We start from the raw sequence: 19,923 nt of genomic DNA on the forward strand, positions 1-19,923 counted from the left end.
GCACATCCAGTGGATAGTCTCTAGCTGGGGAAGAAATCTTAGCTTCTCTCTTGGTATCTTCTGAGATGATTCAGGAAGTCAAAGGCCAGGCTCTTGCTACTAGAAATGCTACCTGGAGCCCATTCACATGATGTTCTTGCAGACAGGGGAGGAGAGGTCCCCCTGGCGTCCTCTCCAGTTTGAAGCCATCTTTCTCACTCCTAGTTGCCTGACTACGTCTGACTCAGCAGCTTTTAGAAGCATGGCTAGGGACTTCCCTGGTGCTCCAGTGGTTAAGGCTTTGTGCTCCCCAATGCAGGGGGTCCGGTTTCCATCCCTGGTCAGGGAAATAGATCCCACATGCTGCAACTAAAGGAGCCCGCATGCCACAACTACAGATCCCACGTGCTGCAACTAAGTCCCAGCGCAGCCAAATTAAAAAAAAAAAAAGAAGCATGGCTAGAATACTCTTCCTTTTCTCTGACAGCACCAGACCCTTTTTTTGAACTTGTTGGTTCTGTTTTCTGCCTCTTGTGACTAACAGCAACCTTTTCTTAAAAAAATAAATAAACAAAGAACACAAAAGATTCCAGGGTAAAAATCAAGGCAAAGAAACTCTGGCCCTTTAAAAAAAAAAGAAGAAATGAAAGAAATTCTGGGGCTTCCCTGGTGGCGCAGTGGTTAAGAATCCACCTGCCAATGCAGGGGACACAGGTTCGAGCCCTGGTCTGGGAAGATCCCACATGCCGCGGAGCAACTAAGCCTGTGTGCCACAACTACTCAGCTTGCGCTCTAGAGCCCATGAGCCACAGCTACTGAGCCGGTGCGCCACAACTACTGAAGCCCTCACGCCTAAAGCCCGTGCTCCACAATAAGAGAAGCCACTGCAATGAGAAGACTGTGCATCGCAATGGAAGAGTAGCTCCCACTTGCCGCAACTAGAGAAAGCCCACACGCAGCAACGAAGACCCAACACAGCCAAAAATAAATAAATAAATTTATAAGAAAAAAGAAAAAAAGAAGGAAATTCTGGTCCTGGAAGGCAGGAGATCCCTAGAGGAGAGTTGATGGCTGAGGTTGTTGTAGAGGGACTTGAAATATGGCCTGCAAAAAGCCACCAAGTCTCAGGCAGACCTGGAAAGGACACTGGGAGGGTCCAGAGGCCAGGTATAGGCCCGTGTGGGCAGGACCTCCCTGAGCAGTTCCTCCTCCCACTCATTTCTTCATGGGGATTGAACTAGATCTTCAGAATGTTGCCTTCAGGCAGTGGGGGCTGTTCTCCGAACCACAGGGCCATGGAGTAAACCAAGGGATGCCCAAAAGACAGAAGCATTTCTCACTTCCAGTTTTTCCATGGGGGACATGAAGCAAAATCAGTACCACGTTTGTTGTTTAAAGGGAAACCAACTGGACTCCTCCCATGATTTCAAAATCTGAAAGTACAATTTATACAGACCCTGAGATAGAAGGAATTTCTCAGCTTTAATTTTACAAAGTATTTGTCTTTCATTTATCCTTGTGGACGTGCTATTCTTTAGAAAGCAAGTCTGTCTGCATGACCTGATTTTATTTTATTTATTATTTTTGTCTGCGTTGGGTCTTCGTTGCTGTGTGCAGGCTTTCTCTAGTTGCAGTGAGTGGGGCTACTCTTTGTTGCGGTGCGCGGGCTTCTCATTGCGGTGGCTTCTCTTGTTGCGGAGCACGGGCTCTAGGCATGCGGGCTTCAGTAGTTGTGGCGCATGGGCTTAGTTGCTCTGCAGCATGTGGGATCTTCCCGGACCAGGGCTTGAACCCAAATCCCCTGCATTGGCAGGCGGATTCTTAACCACTGCGCCAGCAGGGAAGCCCATGACCTGATTTTAAATACCAAGCTATGAGACTCTTCCTTCATTTGGGTATAAGACTCAATAGAGCTGAAATTCCTGGGACCACCCAGGAATGAGGTCTTTAATGTGCCACATTAAGGACAATTTTGCATTCTGGAAAAAGCATTAAAATGGAATTGGGAAGGAGAAACCTCTTACACTCAGGTCATGGCATTTACACACACACACACAAATGTTTAATACTATGCTAGGTGCTGGGGGCTGCAGGCATGAATTACCTATGGCTGGGGCCTCTGGAACTTATGTGGGACGATGGGAGGAGCAGCAGTTCAGAAATGTCCCTCCTGTTGTCCAGGCAGAGACCTTCTGCAAAGTCAGATTGCCCATCAGGAAATGTCTCGCTCATTTTAGCTTACAAACAGCCTTGGGCTGGGATTTGAAAAGCATTAATTCCCACCCAATCCAATTGTCCTATTTTCTTAGGCGTCAGCATGGGACCGGTTTGCCATGGCAACCCTATAAACAGTGTCTGTCCTACATCAATGATTTATATATTTTTAAAGCTAATATCACCAACTTCAAGAAACTGAGCCTCCTCTGAATGTGACAGCTGGAATAGACTAAGAATCCTACTTCCTGCTAGATCAGTGCAGATTTTTCCACTGTAGATTTGGGTGGGAGAAAATCGGCCCTCCAAGGCCTGAGCACCTGGGCGACTGCTTTTCTGGTCAGCCTTGGCCAGGGCAGCCATTGAGCTATCACACGCACCCAAGGTTGTTCTGGCCTTGGTGGCCACAGCTTTGTGAGAAAAACACAGCCAACTGCAGCCTCTGTGCTCTGGTTCAGAGCAAAATTTAAATTGAACTGAATTCATTGTCTTCTACCCTCCCCCCAACCCCCCTGGCCTAAAGGGAATGAGGAAACAAGTATCCAAATATTATAGAACAGGAATGGGCAAACTACAGTCTGCTGGCCAAATCTAGCCTGCTGCCTGTTTTTATAAATAAAGTTTTACTGAGACACAACCATGGCCATTCCTTTACATATGTCTGCTTTTGCTCTAGCAACAGAGCTGAGCAGTTGTAGCTGAGACCGTCTGGCCCTCAAGGCTGAAAATATTTACTGTCTGGCCCTTTACAGAAAAATCTGCCAACCTTACTCTAAAACAAGTAGAGTAATGATTGGAGGAGAAGCTGGAGAAAGGATTTCAAAAAGAAAAGTGTATTCTCCAGGGAAAGCTGAGATGAAGACTAGGGTGAGGAAGGAGCCAGCATGGAAATCTAGTCCATGAGGCTGGGGAGGCCACTGGGTGTCCAGACTGCAAAGCCCAAGTCAGGAAACAGTCGTCTCCTAAGAAAAGGAGTTTAATCTCCTGTAAACAGAGAGGAATCAGAGATGATGTCTTTTTTTTTTTTTCTTTTTTTAGTTTATTTATTTATTTTTGGCTGCATTGGATCTTCTTTGCTGCGCGCGGGCTTTCTCTAGATGCAGCGAGCGGGGGCTACTCTTCGTTGCGGTGCGTGGGCTTCTCGTTGTGGTGGCTTCTCTTGTTGCGGAGCACGGGCTCTAGGACATGCAGGCTTTAGTAGTTGTGACGCACGGGATTAGTTGCTCCGCAGCATGTGGGATCTTCCCGGACCAGGGCTTGAACCAGTGTCCCCTGCATTGGCAGGCAAATTCTTAACCACTGTGCCACCAGGGATGTCCTCAGAGATGATGTCTTCTTAGCTCTGTTTCCATTTTCCAGAATGGCTGCTTCCAGGTTAAAAAAAAAAAAAAAAATTAACAGGGATTTTCCAATCAGAGGTCGAGGCTGGAAGGAGGTGGGAGAGACTGCTTCCAAGCTGGGTTGAGATTTGCCTGCTTTAGGCAGCCAGGCCTGTGTTTGCCCAGAGGGTTAGGGAGACGTGGAGAAGCAGGCAGAGGAGAAGTTGAAAAATTGGTAGTTTGGCCCATTGGCTTCAGGGAGAACCTGTACTCTTTCCGCTTTGTACAGGAGTGATATTTTTTACTTGCTCCTGGAAACTATGCTGTCAGCTAGCATTCTGAGGCTTCAGACTGTCCCCACTTCTGCCCCAGAGAGATGTTTTTCAGTTCCTCAGGAAACAAAACTGTCACTTGCCCCAGAGAGACAAATCCAGGTCCCAAGCGCAGGATCTCTGAGTTTCAACTTCAGTCTCCAAGGTGGATGACACAGGTCTCTTGATTCCTTGCTGTCTTGATATTTTACCTATAAGACAACTTCATTCCCAGCCTGGGGAGGGTCTTGCCTAAGCCAAGGCTTTGCCAGGGCTTGGAATGCACAGCCACTTTTGTTCACACCATTACCCAAGTTAGGGGAGGCCATTAGGTTGAGGAATATTCCAGTAATCTATTTCTGTAAAATAAACTATCCCAAAATGTAGTGGCCTAAAATAACAGCAGTCATTCATTTTGTTCATGAATTTGAAATTTGGCAGGGCCTGGTCAGAGCTGCTCATCTCTGCTCCACATCATGGCAGCTTGGTGGGGCTGGGGGACCCACTTCCATGGTGGCTGACTTCCGTGGCCTCGAGTTGATGCTGCCGGTTAGTTTCTCTCCACGTGGCCCTCTCCATGGCTTCCTTGTAGGGTAGTAGCTATAGTCCAGGAGCTAATGCCCCGAGAGAACTCAGAGGAACCTCTAGTACTTTTGATGACTAGGCTTGGAAATTGCAAAGCACCACTTCTCTGCAGCCACAAATCCACCCAGATTCAAAGGGTAAAGTATTGACTCCATTCTCTGTGGGAGGAATCTCAGAGTCACATTGTAAAGAGTGCAATGGGAGACATCGTGCATTGGTTTTCAGAAAGTACAGTCGTCTACACAGAGAGAGATTCATTTTGATTCTCTCTCTATGGTCTTGTACTGCACTGTCCACTGGGGAATCTTCATGGAGCTCACTCTTACCTCACTCTTACATACCATCCTTGTCATTCACATTTGCTGGTGTAGACAAACAGTGAGGCCTAAAACAAGAACAGCGTAATAGCCACAAACTCCCACTCCCAGCTAAATGCTCATCTGGATTAACAAGATTGTCACTAATGCTGTTATTTTCGTTTTGTAAATGTGGAAATTGAGTCCTGGACTGATTTCTAAGCTTGTGCTTTATCTTCTCACTATAGTTTGTGCTTAATTTTAGCTGGTCATTGTAAGCACTCAACTAATGTGTATGTGAGTGTGTGTGTGTGTGTATATGTGTGTATATACACCCAGTTTTTGTGTGTGAGTGTGTGTATGGCAGACTCAGTGCTTGCCTTTGTTGGAAGGAAATTCAGCAGCACTGGAGGACTTAACAGCTAGAGAAGTTAGTTTCAGGGACAGGAAATAGAGAGCAGAGTACAAGGGAGAGTCAGACCAAGGACAGAGCTTGTAGCTGAGCAACAGTTCTTTGCTGGGGAGGGCTACAGCTTTGGTGTTGATGAGCAGTGTATTCTCATTGGCCCATGTTCCAACGGTCACCCCATCTCTCAGAGCATGTGGGGTCCTCCAGTGTGGCAGCTTCTACATGCTGGGGTCTGAGGGCAGGCACAGGGGTGAACAAGACCAGTACAGTCCTGGAGCATCATTTTAGCAGGGGAGACAAACGGGAAACACGTAATGATAAAATTAATTAGTTACAATCGAGATGAGCAGTAGAAGGAAAAGTACATGAACTACAAGAACTTATGACAGAGCCCAAGCTTATCAGGGGCTGGATGTGGTTTTGATTTGCTCATTGAAGGATGAGAGGACACATACCAGGTGAACCCGGTGGAGGCATTTGGGCTCAGCATGTGGGGAGGCCCTGAGGTGGGAAGTTATACGGCCAGGCTGAGGGGTGGCTGGCACAGGAGAGCCAGGGAGATGGAGCTGAGGAGGGCAGGCACCTCATTTTTTCAGATTGTGTGCCACGGAATGGCTGTAGGTCCCTTCCTCCTTGTCAGTTCTCACCTGCTCCCTACCCCACCGCACCCCACCTCCAAAGGCTGGAAGTCAGACTGTCTCTTGCCTGTAAAATGGGAGAAACACTTGTAAAGAGAAGCCTGTCACCAGGGGCAGAGCTGGGTATAGCGAAGCCTAAAGCTTATATGATTTGGGAGGAGAGCTTCTCTTGGGGAAAATCAAGTAACATCATGAATAGAAAGTGAGGTGCAAGGCCCCGGTGGGAGCGTGTCAGTGAAGGCCCTTCAGCCTGAAGTTTCATCAGCTTGGTGGTAAAGTCATCTTTGGTGTTTCTCCTCATTTCTAACCTCGGAAAGCTGCCTTTTCCCACCTGAGATATTCATGCAGACCTCACATCCACTTATTCCTGTTTTCTCCTTGACTGAGATGGCAAATAAATCACAAATGCCCCCTATTAAAATCTCCTGGAAATTTGGCTCTCTCTTTGCCTCCAGTGTTGTCTAAAAGAACATGGGAATGTCCTTTTTTTTTTTTTTTTAATTTATTTATTCATTTATTTATTTTTGGCTGTGTTGGGTCTTCGTTTCTGTGCGAGGGCTTTCTCTAGTTGTGGCAAGCGGGGGCCACTCTTCATCGCGGTGCGCGGGCCTCTCACCATCGCGGCCTCTCTTGCTGCGGAGCACAGGCTCCAGACGCGCAGAGCTCAGTATTTGTAGCTCACGGGCCCAGCTGCTCCGTGGCACGTGGGATCTTCCCAGACCAGGGCTTGAACCCATGTCCCCTGCATTGGCAGGCAGACTCTCAACCACTGCGCCACCAGGGAAGCCCGGGAATGTCCTTTTTTTACTCAAGACTTTCATGAGTTTTTCCCCCACACTCACGGCAGGGAATGTTGTCTGGGACATATTATTCTTTTGGAAATGTGACACAGGAATATGAATTTCCATAAGCAAAGTTACTCTGCCTGGTTGGGTCTAGATTGTTCGTTGGCCAGCATGTTTGCTGGAGTCCACATGGATGCTCAGAGAAGCTGCCTGGACTTGTCTTGTGGGAGTAGGATGAATCACCTGGAACTATGTTCTCTGTATGTGTTAGAGGGGGACCCAGAAATATGAGTACTGATGACAGAGAAGTTGAATAGTGAATAAATGACAACTGAAAAACGGCCACAGGCTTTTCTTTCCAAAATCCCACCAAAGTGATCAAAGGCATCTAACTAGTGAAGAGTCTCTGTCGGTGTGGACTCAGGAAGCCTGCTGTTCACGGATTAGAGACATCAGAGAGATTGAGACCAGAGGAAAGGACAGACAAGCCTGCCCGGGTACCACAGAGAGAAGAAAACTGTAACTCCTCCCCAGAGCCGCTCCTGATTCCTGGCTGCCCTCCACAGGTAGGCTCAGCTCAGGCACACGCTGCAAGCCCCCTGGAAAGATGTCGGGTGTGGCATAGTGAGCTTTAGGCCCCAGCACTGGGTGGAGGCCCTGGAGGCCCAGGAGGCCCAGCCTTGGTTAGAGAAAGGACACTCCATCCTGATAGCTACTGGCTGCCCTCCCGAGACAGGATCCCTTCAGTTGGCTGTGGTGCCCTTGGCCTCAGAGCCTAATTGCCTTTGACTTTCCCCTTTGGAATTAAAAATTATAGTATGAACCCCTCGTTCAGGCAGAACCCATATCAAATACGGATTTTCTGCCTCGCCACGACAGCAGAGGGAAATGACCAGACTGTAACCTAAGAGTTCTTGACTCACATGGGTTATTATTCATTCCGATCTGAGAGCATTTAAAGATCATCTCAAAGATGGGAAGAACACCTACCGTGTACCTTTCTTGAAACAACTACTTGAAGAAGCACTTGAGCAGCCTAAGAGACGAATCAGACAAGGGGTGCCCTCTGTGGTCAAGGCCACCCCTGACTTGGGTTTCCTTGTTAACTGCTGAGGACCCCTCGCCCTGCGGGACCTGGCTCCATGGGGGTGGGGGACTTACCCGAATTGTAATAGGGGCGGGGCAGCCGCGTGGCCTTTACCGCGAGACCCTCAGCGCGAGATCTGGGGTGCAGCGGTTAGACGTCCCACTCCGCCGAGTCAGCAGGGAAGCGGTCATCGCGGCGGAGAGTGTGGAGACAGATGGGTCACGGCCTTCTGCCCGGGGCCCTCCAGGCCTTTCGGCCTCCACCGGCGGGTGAGCTGGGGGCTCGGGGACAGGCCGAGGACTGTGTCCTGCAGGGCTCCAGAGCCCTTGTCACTGGGCTCCGGCCTTGGGGCAGCGGCGAACCTCTCCCCCATGCCCACCTCCGCGACCTAATGGCGGCGACAGCCACCCTGGGTCGCAGTCGGCGGGACCTGGCTCCCAGTTGGGCGGGCTAAGGAGCCTGAGGGCCGGCTGGGTCCTGGGCGCCTGGGGACCTGGCCCTGAGGGCGCCGCCAACCTCTTAACGAGGACCTTGGAGGGCGAAAGTTGAGCCTTGGGACCTTGCCCCTTCTTGTCATAACAGAGAGTAACATTTGTTTGGTGGACGTTTACAGGAATATGTGACCCGACCTCAGGAACAAAGGATCTGACACCAAGAAGATTCCAACAATGAACCCCGCCCCTCCCTCACCTTTCCTGTAAAAGGGCTTTGCTGAAAGCTTTCAGGGAGTTTAGGGTTTTTAAGGCATGAGACGCTGACACCTTGCAGGGCCCTTTAGTAAACCTTTGTCTGCTCCAAACTCCGACTTTTTGGTATTGTTTGGCCTCTGGTATTGTTTGGCCTCGCTGTGCCTCAAGCACACGGGAAGAATTCCCACTGATTTGGAAGGAAGTGGTTAGCTGTTATTTACTCGTTTGCCACTAACCCTGTTTTGCTTTTCCTCTTGTGTCTCCCTCACAGACCGTGTTTGAAAGGAATTGCCGATCTGAGGACTGTGCCGCCGACCTGCAGCTTCAGGGTCACCTGTTACTCTCCAGGTGAGTCAGTGCCCCCTTCTTGACTTTGTTCTGGGAAGCTGTTTGTCCTGACTTCAGGCCCAAAGTCTGCATGTGCAGATTTCCCCACCGAAGAGGGTAAATAGAGGTGGGTTTAAAATGAAAAGTTGCAGTTTAAGAAAGTGTATATTATACTGTAATTTTAACAACAGGTATTATTTGGGGGGATAGTTTGGTTTTTGTTTTGTTTGTAGTCTCACATATCTCACAATTAGAGTTTTGTATTTCTAATTTCCCTGAATATTGGTGATGTGTATGTGTTGGGGGGTGTATTTTATTTTTAATGTAATGTTTTTTTTTTTTTTTTTTTTTTTTTTTTTTTAAGTAGCTGTGGCTCACGGGCTCTAGAGCGCAGGCTCAGTAGTTGTGGCTCACGGGCTTAGTTGCTCCGTGTCACGTGGGATCTTCCCGGACCAGGGCTCAAACCCGTGTCCCCTGCATTGGCAGGAGGATTCTTAACCATTGAGCCACCAGGGAAGTCCTGAGGGGTGTATTTTAGGTTTACTCATTGTATTAAGTTGAGCCATGTGAAATTGCCAATATTTAACTGTTTGGAACAACCCCTATGATTCAGTTTATTATTATAAAGGGAACTACTATAAAGGTTCTTTTTATTTTTTTCCCCACACTTAAAGTGTTGTGCTTTAACAACAAGTAATGGTTCTGTGGCAGGAGCAGGTGGAGGAGAGGGGCGGCTGTCCTGATCCAGGGGACAGACAGCCAGTCTCCTGGAGCAGGGCTTCCTCCTACAGAACGTGAACCCTCAGCTAAAGGTGAACCTTCCGTAAAGGCCTTCTGTTTTCTCTCTGCCAACCTTTTATTTCAGACTTTTTGAAGGTGCTGGTCCTGAGTCATTTAACCACATTTCAGGGAATGGGTTCCTTTTGAGACAATTCCTTCTGAGAGATTGTTTTAGCCTCCATGCTATTTATTACCATTTCTCAAAAACAGTCATCAGTGTTGATAGGTATCCTCTAAAATGCCATATTGTGTGTCTTAACTGTGAGAGTTAAGTTTGGGTGGAATGAAAGAAATATCCCATCACGGACCAGTAACTACACTAGGACGTCTTTACTTCTTTTGATAAATAACCTGTTATTCATCAAAGAAAAGTAGTAGTAAGAATTCTTTTTTTTAAAATATCTTTATTGGAGTATAATTGCTTTACAATGGTGTGTTAATTTCTGCTGTATAACAAAGTGAATCAGATATGTGTATACGTATATCCCCATATCCCATAAGATTCTTTTTCTTTTGTTTACATTTATCGGGGGGAAAGGTGACGTAACCGCCCCCCATCCGCCCCTCCGCATACACACAGATACTCTTCCAAACCTCTTAAGTATTAATTAGCATTACTTTTACTTAGAACTTAGTGTAGTAGATTAAAGTAGCACATGTTGTGCCAAGCTTAGAAAAGTATTTCAAACTGATAAGTGGGTATTGGAATTGTTTTAACCTCCATGCTATTTATTACCATTTCTCAAAAACAGTCATCAGTGTTGATAGGTATCCTCTAAAATGCCATATTGTGTGTCTTAACTGTGAGAGTTAAGTTTGGGTGGAATGAAAGAAATATCCCATCACGGACCAGTAACTACACTAGGACGTCTTTACTTCTTTTGATAAATAACCTGTTATTCATCAAAGAAAAGTAGTAGTAAGAATTCTTTTTTTTAAAATATCTTTATTGGAGTATAATTGCTTTACAATGGTGTGTTAATTTCTGCTGTATAACAAAGTGAATCAGATATGTGTATACGTATATCCCCATATCCCATAAGATTCTTTTTCTTTTGTTTACATTTATCGGGGGGAAAGGTGACGTAACCGCCCCCCATCCGCCCCTCCGCATACACACAGATACTCTTCCAAACCTCTTAAGTATTAATTAGCATTACTTTTACTTAGAACTTAGTGTAGTAGATTAAAGTAGCACATGTTGTGCCAAGCTTAGAAAAGTATTTCAAACTGATAAGTGGGTATTGGAATTGTTTTAACATTAGTCAGAAGGTCCTCCTGGGATTATGAGAGAAACCAATTCTAAAGAAGGTTCATAAGTTATCAGATCATGACTTTAGTTTTAGAAAGGTCTTCCAAAAAGTGTTTTAGGGGAAAAGTAACATGAAACAAAAATATGTGGATTTGTTTTATCTTGAGGCAGACTGTAAATGGTGGAAACTTATTTTGGATTGTAGAAAACTTCATGTGTTGGGAAAATGTTCACTTGCTCTAAGGTTAAATATTAGAAGAGTCCTAATGTTCTTGCTGCCCATTAGTGGACAGTCAAATCCATCTGTATTGCATTGTGCTTTTCATATGTTAAAATATGAAACCCAAGGCTCATGGTCAGTAAGGCATCTTTTCCCTAAAGCTGCCTCCACTGCCTTACCCTGGCTTTTCAGGACTGTTGGTCAGAGTCAGGTCTGTTCTCTGGGCCCAGTAATCAATAATATGGGAACAACTGGTGTGGTGGCCAGGGCCCAGACTCCGGTATGTATCAGCTAGCTAGAACCACAAGAAAATACTGTATAACAAACTAGCCAAAACTCAATGGCTTAAACCAGCAATCGTTTATTCTCCGGGAACTGCAGGTCAGCTGAGAGTTGGCTGGCCCAGGCTGGATTCAGCTGGGTCTTGGTTGACTTGCTTATGCATCTGGGGTTCAACAGAGGGTAGGTGGTTCTCAGCTAGGCTCAGGTGACCCAGTTCACCTCTGCTTCATGTGTCTTTCACAGTCCTGCTGGAACCAGTGTCCTAGCCTAGGTGTATTCTTCTCATAGCATGGCACCGGTGCAAGAGGGCAAGCAGAAACATGCGATAACTCTCAAGGCCTAGGTTCAGAGCTGGTGCATTCTTACTTCAGCTTTATTCCACTGGTCACAGCAAGTCATATAACCAGTCTCAAAGTCAAGGGACTGGGAACTATTGTTCTGTGCCCTTTTAGTGAGGAGAACTGCAGTCATACAGCAAAGGAGGCAAATTTAGGGAGGGGTGAAAATTGGAACCATAATGCAATCTATTATACCACATAAAGAACAGGGTCTCTGTGTCGCTTTCCTGGTGCCTTATAATTTTCAGGACTATTTCAGCCTTTCTTGCAATTCCATCTTCCTGCAACTCAGACATGAGACCTAGAGATTGTGGGAGGAGATTTTCCAAATCTCCGAAGTAACGTCCTTGGACCAAAGCTCTGAGCATCTCCCTAGGATGAGTTATTTCCCAGGAGGCCCCTTGGTCTCTCAAAATAGCCTTTTGGCTGAATCCGCCATTAAACAAACCTTCATTATACTCTTGGGCCCATAAATGTCCCCAAGGGAGCCATCAGAGAAACATTAACTGGTAATTGGCTAAGTAGAGATACAAAACCAAGCCCAGGGTTTACATTACTTTGAATTTCCCCAGATCTTTGCACAGAGCCAGGCACACAGAGAGGGAAGGCACAGTCAGTAAACTGCTCACGGAAGCCAAGATCTGAATTTGGTTGTCAAAGGAAGGCTTGGTAGCTTGAACCAGGAGTAAGCTGTTTTGGTTATTGTGTAACTTTCTTGATTCCTTACTGCCAGGGATGGGATGTACATTTCTTTATTGTTCAAGTCAGGGAAGAAATATGGGCCCCCGCTCTCCCAGGATGCCCTATGTGGTGGGAGAGGACAGCTGGGTGCTGTCAGTGCCTGGTCAGTGCTGGAAGAGAGGTAGGTAGATGGGTCATCATGGGGCCCTGGAACAGCTTCCAAGAGGAGGAATTAAAGGCAATGCGTCCAGACATTCGGGGCAGAGGGAAAATGTGAGCAGAGGCACAGAGGCGTGGAGGGCAGGATTTCCATGCAGATCTGCAGGCATCTGGAGTGAAGGAGTCGGTCAGGAGGTATTTTTGCCATGAGCTTCTCTGCTGTAAACATCTTTGCCACAAGACTTTTTGCTGCAGGCATTTTCACCATGTGACTAATTGGCTATAAGGCAATTCTCCTGTAAAAGATAAAAAATAAAAGAGCATCATTAAACAGGACATAATGGAACATGAAAAATGAATTAACGAAGATTAAAAGACTTTATTGCAAAATGCAAAATATTTGAATACATTTAAAATGTGATTTGTTTTCCCGTTCAGCATCACACTTTTTCTTTTTTGCTAAGATTTCTTCCTCCATTAAGAGAGGGATCAGTTTCCAAATACTGGGATGCACATTTGTAACTGAGCTTTGTGTTGTGAAAGCCTCTACACTGTTGTGTGTTCCTGGCATCTTGTCACACGTTCATTGATAGATGTTCCAAAGTTCATGGGAAATGTGTGTTCAACTCTCCACCTTAAAACATCTGAAGGATTTGCAAACTGCTATGTTATTATTTTCTAGTAGAGTATGCAATCTGGCTTTACCCTCTCTTATTTCATATTTCCAGTAAGTTTTATCACCATGTTTACAATCAAGTCGACACATGTAGCTGTTATCATCCAGTGCTTTAAGACTGCCTGTCTCCTTGTCACCGTGTAGAGTGTTATGAGTGCCTAGATTTATGTAATATAAATCAACCAGTTCTTTTATCTTTTATGGCAAAATTGCCTTATGGTCAATTAGTTATGTGGCAAAAATATTTGCTGCAAAAATGCTTGTGGCAAAGATGCTTATGGCCAAAATACTGAACACAGGCCAGGAGAACACAGTAAGAGATGAGAAAGAGAGAGAGAGAGAGAGAGAAACACTATATTGTGACACACCTATGAGTTTGGGTTTCATCCTGAAGCCAGTGGAGGTATAGCAGGATTGTAGCATGAATGGATTTTACCTAATAAAAATGCAGGTAGGCACACTGAAGGGGTAGGGAGAGAGGAGTGGGGGTGGGGATTGAGATTTAGATGGTGTGGGTCATTGGGTTCTGTATTCCACTGACTGAAAGTACGGTCCAGCTTGAGTTTTGAGTCAGTTACTCTCTCTAGCATCTCAGTTCCTGCATCCCTGGCTCAGGTCCATGGAGTGGCCGCCCTTGGTCTCAGTGCAGGAGCACCTTGGGTAGGGTTGGGCTTATGAGAGATATTGTGTTGATCTCCACCGTGGTGCCTCCCCAAGGGCTTCAAAAGGACAATTTGGACGGAATTTTTGCCTTTCGTGCTGTCTTTAGAGCCTAGCTCTCCCGTTGGCTGTCATCCACTGTACTATAAGGTTGAAGCCAAGGGGTAACAGAGAAAAGTCCCTCCGACAACAGGGTAGACAGCACAGTACAAGGTGTTGTGGTGGGAAGCAGCCAGAGTACCCATAGGCTGAGGATTCTTTGTCTTGAGAAAACAGAGGGAAAGATATCTGGGAGTGATTGGGTCACCTCAAGTGGCCAGGGATCAAGCCAGGAAATGCTGTCTGTGACTGGGACTCACAGATGTTTTTATTTTTCTCTCCAGAGAGCATGAATTCTGGCAGGCCTGTTGTCTCTTAAAACAACCAACTCTGCAATTAAAAGTCTACAGTCTTCAATGGTCTTGAGCCTCGTTCCAAAACACACCATTTCCAAAATGTCCAGGAATAGGAATGAAGCTGTTTAGTTTCTTTAAACAGGACTGAAAATTCCATTTGTAAAATGATGCGACTATGTTTTGTTTCATCTGTCTGGCTACTCACAGTACCTAAGAATATATCACATGTGATTAAGATAAAGAAAAGAGAAATAAACATTATGGCAGTTAAGTTAAAAAAATTTTTTCCTTGATGCATCCTATAGGAGACCAGTGGAAATTTCAGTGCCTTCTGGCTAGCCAACTCCAATAGTGAAAGAACTCTTAAGGGAGGTAAAAAGGCACAGTAAGAATATATATGAAGTTGGAAGAACCATCTAGTGGCCACATATAATGGTCTTCTGGTTGTAGCCTTAGTAAGGCTATTTTTGTGGTGTGGGTGGGGGACCAAGTGCATTTCCTAAAACACTTGGCTGGGAGATGGGTGGCTCCATCCATGAAAAACCAGCCTTCAAGAGGAGGATCACTATACCCAGAGCGCCATTTAGAGTTTGAAACAAATTGTTCACCTTCCTAAAAATGGTACAGTGACCAAAATCATCAACTGCATAGCATAGGGTAGAAGTAAAGTTGTCTTCTTTTATGAAGGGGAAGAGACCCCTGTTTATTGAGTTCCTATCATGTACTAGGTACCCTATACTAGGACTATAGGTGCTAGAGTCCACTGTAGTGTCTGCACAACTGCACAGCCTCGGGCAAGTTGCTTCACACCTCTGTGCCTCTGTTTCCTCTTCTGTAAAATGGGAGAAATAATAGCAACACGTTATTAAAGTTGTTTTGAGTACTTAACGAATTAAAACATATTTAAGTGCTTCCAAAAGCTTGGCTTATAGTAAGCACTCAGTAGATGAGAGCTAGCATTATCATTTCATTTAACCTGGTCAGTGACACTAAGAAGTAAGTATTATTACACTCTTTATAGTGTGGAGGACGCAGAGGCTTAGGGAGACAGGTGACTTGCTCAAGGGCTCATGGTGGTCAGGGCTGGGGGTGGGGATTAAAGCTGGGAGTGTCCAGTTCTGCATCCTGCTCTCTTCCGGTACACTGGCTTCAGTTGCTGAGGCTGGCTCTGGACCAGAAGGATCAAGGCTGGGGATCTGGGGGAAAAGTCCTCCTCTGTGTGAAAAGCCCCAATTCAGAAAGGAGGTGGATGAGTAGAAAAAATCCATCCTCAAAGATGCCTCCCATCCATCCCCAGTCATGCTTCCCCTGTGCTGTCTGACATGTGAGGTGCTGTTCAAAAGCTTTTCTCACTGGAGACCACAGACACCAGTCCTGCTGGGCCAAAATGGTGGCCCAAGCATCGAGTCAGGATATTCTTAATACATGTAGGCTGGACTTTTTTCTCCTTGGAGGGCCTCAGATTTGACCGTGAGCTTGTGGCTGGTATGTCAGCAGTTTCCTCAAATGTAATATCATCACTATTATTATTATTATTTTATGAAGGAAGATGAGTGGGAGCTGATCAGAATCTTGGAAAACTTTTGCCCTTACCAGAATATTAGCCATGTGATTCATTATTTATTTTTTTTCCTCCACTGTCTTTCTAAAATCTGGGACAAAAAAGTGCAGAGTTGATCGGGAGCAGCTGGCTTTTGTAGTGGCTGTTTCTGGAATCTCTGGAAATAGGAATGTTTTTTTTCAAAGGTATGTTCTTGAAGGAAAGGTGAAATGCTCCAATGAATAGAACCTTTTCAATGAGAGTAGGATTCCTCATCCTCGCTCTCCTCTCTCCCTTGCTCTGATGGGGGTTCCCTAGGGAGGCAGTAGGTGTCTCCCCCACATTTCATGACCACATCAAGGATGAATGGGTGTGTGGGTGGTCCTTCTGTTGGAGTTACCTAGGCGGAGGGCGAGATGTAACCCCCTGGGAAGGTGACCAACAGAGTAAGGCAAACAAAGAGCCATTCACACACTGGAAGAGGTATTGAAGAGTGCACTACTTTTCCAGAATACTTCTACTCAACTGACAAGAAGTGATACGCTGCTGGTGTATTCATTTATATGGCAAATATCGATGGAGCACTTGCCATGGATGTACTAGGCTTGGTGAAAACAAATAGGGACAAACTACTGCACACGATGCTCTTGGTCTAGAAGGGGAAACACACATGAAAACAGTAATTATAATTCACTGTGATCACTATAATCATGGGAACATGAGGGAGTTCCCTGGAAGCACAAGGGAAGAGGCCCCCCCCTGTCTGAGTTTGAGTCCTCTCCAAAGCATACCTTGAGACAAGGATTTGAGAGTAAATTTGAGAGTGCAGGGAACAAAGGTAGAGGAGTAAAGAAGTTTACAGGGAAGCCTGCCAATAGGGTGCACCATACACCTGTGTATCAGTTAGTTATTGCTATGTAACAAATCACCCCAAACTTCATGCCTCAGAAAACCCACCATTTATTCAGCTCTAGATTCTGTGGCTCATCTGTTTGGGTCTTCTGGTCTCCTGGGCTCCTTCATGGACCTGCAGCCAACTTCACGTTGGCTAGGTGTCTCTGTTTGGGGGTCCAAAATCTAGAACACAGTGCACAAGGCCTCATGAGACCTGTTATAGAACTGGTCTGTTTTCACTTTTTGCCACATTCTGTTAGCCAAAGCAAGGTCACAGGGCCAGCCAGATTCAAGGGATGGGGAAATAAACTGTGCTTACCGCTGGGAGGAGCTATGTGTCATAAGACAAAGGATGTGAATAGAGAAAGGCTACCAATCAGCTCTTCATACCCTGCTGCTGCAGGGGATTCTGGATCTTCATCCTGCAGGGAAACACTAGGGAACGGTGGGAAGCACACAGCTTAAAATTATTGTCTCTGAGGGGTGAAGGGGCTGGGGTGCTTGTACACCAGCTATGGAGAGTCATTGGTTGAGCACTACTCTGGGTTTGGGTGTGCCCTTCCAGCCTGTGACAGACAGCAGCCGGGTCTGGTTCTGAAGAAAGGTCCTCAGCTACAGAGATTCAGACACTGGCAGCTGGAAGTCAGCAAGATCATTTGAAACAGTCTGAGGCGGGTGGCAAGGGCGTGGACGACGTCTTCTACACCCACTTTCTCAAAGAATCTCAGTTGATGCATTCATTCTGGAATTTCCAGCAGAAGTGTCATGCTACCTTTTGACACCCAGGCTTCTTTCCACTAACTTGTGGGGAATGCTTTCTTTCCGCATTTCCAAACCCCTAACATTCTCCATTACTGTGGTAACTTGATTTCCTCTTGCATGTTTCTGCAACTTACTCTGTTTCCCCTTCTCTCCCGAGCAGCACTGTATATCACCCACCTACTGAAGGGCATTTGGCTGTAGTGAAAACCCATGAGCCAGGTACAGGGCTGGGAGCTTTGTTCCTGTTTTCCTGAGGATAGCAGCAATGGCAGGTGAGGGAAGTGTCCACGGCACATCTCAGGCAGAGAGGATTGGGCCTCTGCCCGCTCCATCATCCCAGGAGGGACCTGGGTGGAGCTGGGCCAAGCAGCTGTGCTGCTTTGCAGCCCTGGCTCCAGCCCAGCCCCAGGAGGAGCACAGACAGCGACTCCACTGTCCTACACAGTAACTCAGGCGGGGTGGAAAGAAGCCCAGCTCGAAGCTTCTTCATGGTTGGTGGTTCTCATGGATAGCGTAGCATTTCAGATGCAGAACAAGAAGCTGATAGGCAGGGATTTGAGTCACTTTTCTGAGGTCAGAAAGAAAGCTCAGTAGCAGTGGTAGGAAAGAAAACCTGCTGGGAGGTTCCTGAGGCCAAGTCCAGTGTTCTAGCCGTTAGACCTGTGGCCTCTGTCTTTAAATAGCCTGTTTCTTGCTCCCACTCTGACGCGCTGCTAACTAGTTGGAACGACTTTGGGGAATACCTTCCTATCTCCGGGAGGATCTGATTTGTAGTTTTCTAAAGGGTGGACCAACCTTGGTGTGAGGCCCTACCACACCTGAGCAGCAGAGATCCATCCCAATGAATATTGGGTATCAGGGACAGCCCTCCCCCTGCTGAGCAGACACTAACCAAGATTTTCCATCTGGATGGTAAGAGGATGGGGAATCTGTAGAGGAGCCTTGAAGACAGAGCTGAGGGGTAACCATGGCAACCATAGAAGAGGCTGGGACCATGCTCACAGCTCCCTCCCCAGCCACCCAGGAAGGCTGGATCTACCTCACAGGTGTACCTAAGAAAATAGTATTTGCTAATATTTTCCTTGGCTTCCAAATAGATCCAACCATCAGAGGTTTTATGCGTAAGCATCTTTCCAGCAGGGCCAAAATGATATGGCTATCATTTTCCTTCTCACTGGACATTCAACCTAAGAAAAGGATTTACCAAAAGAATGTAGCAAATGGATCCTTCACTTCTCTCAGATCAAGAGCAAACAGGGAGCCACATGCTGTTGGGGTTTTTTTGTTTTGGTTTGTTTTTTTTGCTAAGATTTTTGCAGTTTATTCTGTGTGACTGTGGCGTTGGTCTCTTGCCACAAATGCTAGACGCACCCATCCTGGGGCAGACTTAGTTACTGGAAGAAAAGCCAAATTCCAAAGATGCACAGTTGTTTTGTTTTCTGAAGTAAATCTTCCCCCAAACACATTTTTCTTGGACATGCCCTCTTATTAGCATCTCTCCCAAATTTGTTTACAGCCACCTGATATAACCTCAGGCAAATCAGAAAGTGGCCCTGCTTCTCTTGGTAGGTGGAAAACCAAAGACCACTTTGGCTTTCTCCCCAGAGGTCACTGCCCCTCCTCCCAGGGTCAAGGTGACAGGCTTAGGTAGAACATGAGCTGCCCATAAATCACCTCATTGCAATTGCCATGAGAGGGAAGGTACTAGGTAAAGAACTTCTAGATTTTATGAGCCTTCCTCCCTGACTCCATTCCAGGTGATCTTGATCCAAAAATGATGAGACTGGGTGGAGGCTGTTGGTGCCACGCCCAGATCATTTTATGGTACAGGTGCCCCGTTCCCAGCTGCCATTAAGTGTCCCCTGCCAAGGCTCACAGCTGCCCTTCCTCTTACCTGGAGAAGGGCCCTTGCCTCGTGGAAGTCGCCTTGCCTGAGAGGTTACACCCATCCTGGGCAGCCCTCTCCAATGACTGCTGATTTAAGGTACAAAAAGCCAGCCTCTTGCCTCAAGTGCCAGTAACTCTATGCTGTGTTTTGTGCTCCAGAGCCCCCTGTGAATCAGGCCAAGGCTAGACTGTACCCAAGACCACCTTGGTCTTACTTGCATAGACACTTCCCCACTCCAGTCCTGCTTCCCGTGGCATCCCTCACAACCACCCGAATCCTTCCTTGCTGCCAGGGAACCTCACCTGAGATGCTGGAGAGCTCACACCTCACAATCTGTTCCTTCTCAGATCTCCTGGCCAGGAAGTCTGAATCTTTTTCAGAACCGTGAGTTTCAAAAGGAAACCAAATTCAATGTATTTATCAGATATGAGTGAGGGAAAACAGTTGCCAGTGGGCTTTTATCTGCCCTCTTGGAATTGGAGGGTTTTTGGATTTTTAAAAACCAGGACTGTGGAGTGATGAGTTAGGAGGTCCCTTCAGGGGGTGAGTGGGACTTTGTGTCTTTTAGGAATACTTCTGGTTGCTTCTTCCCCAGGACTTTGTTTTTAAAGAGGACTATCCAGACGCAGGGATAAAAGGAGAGGGGCCCCCTGTGAGATACAGCTTTCATTGCAAAATGTCCTCCCTGTGGGAGCCAGGGCAGATACAGTCCTCAGGGCATAAAAGTCACGTGCTGCTCAGGTGAAGTGAGCAGCCT

The 19,923-nt window shown here is 46.5% G+C and overlaps 1 protein-coding gene across 1 annotated transcript in view; it reads left to right on the forward strand.

The window, feature by feature from the left end:
* Positions 1 to 19,923, forward strand: part of ITGA9 (integrin subunit alpha 9) — a gene marked incomplete at its 5' end in the record, with an annotated part of 338,540 nt that overhangs the window by 172,479 nt on the left and 146,138 nt on the right. Inside the window, one exon of the mRNA XM_024756339.1 lies at positions 8,584 to 8,660. Within this exon, the coding sequence (XP_024612107.1) occupies positions 8,584 to 8,660 (77 nt within the window). The remainder of the gene's footprint in view (positions 1 to 8,583; positions 8,661 to 19,923) is intronic.

Source organism: Neophocaena asiaeorientalis, unplaced genomic scaffold (genome assembly GCF_003031525.2).
Source record: "Neophocaena asiaeorientalis asiaeorientalis breed wild unplaced genomic scaffold, Neophocaena_asiaeorientalis_V1.1 scaffold265, whole genome shotgun sequence".
Lineage (NCBI taxonomy): Eukaryota > Metazoa > Chordata > Mammalia > Artiodactyla > Phocoenidae > Neophocaena > Neophocaena asiaeorientalis.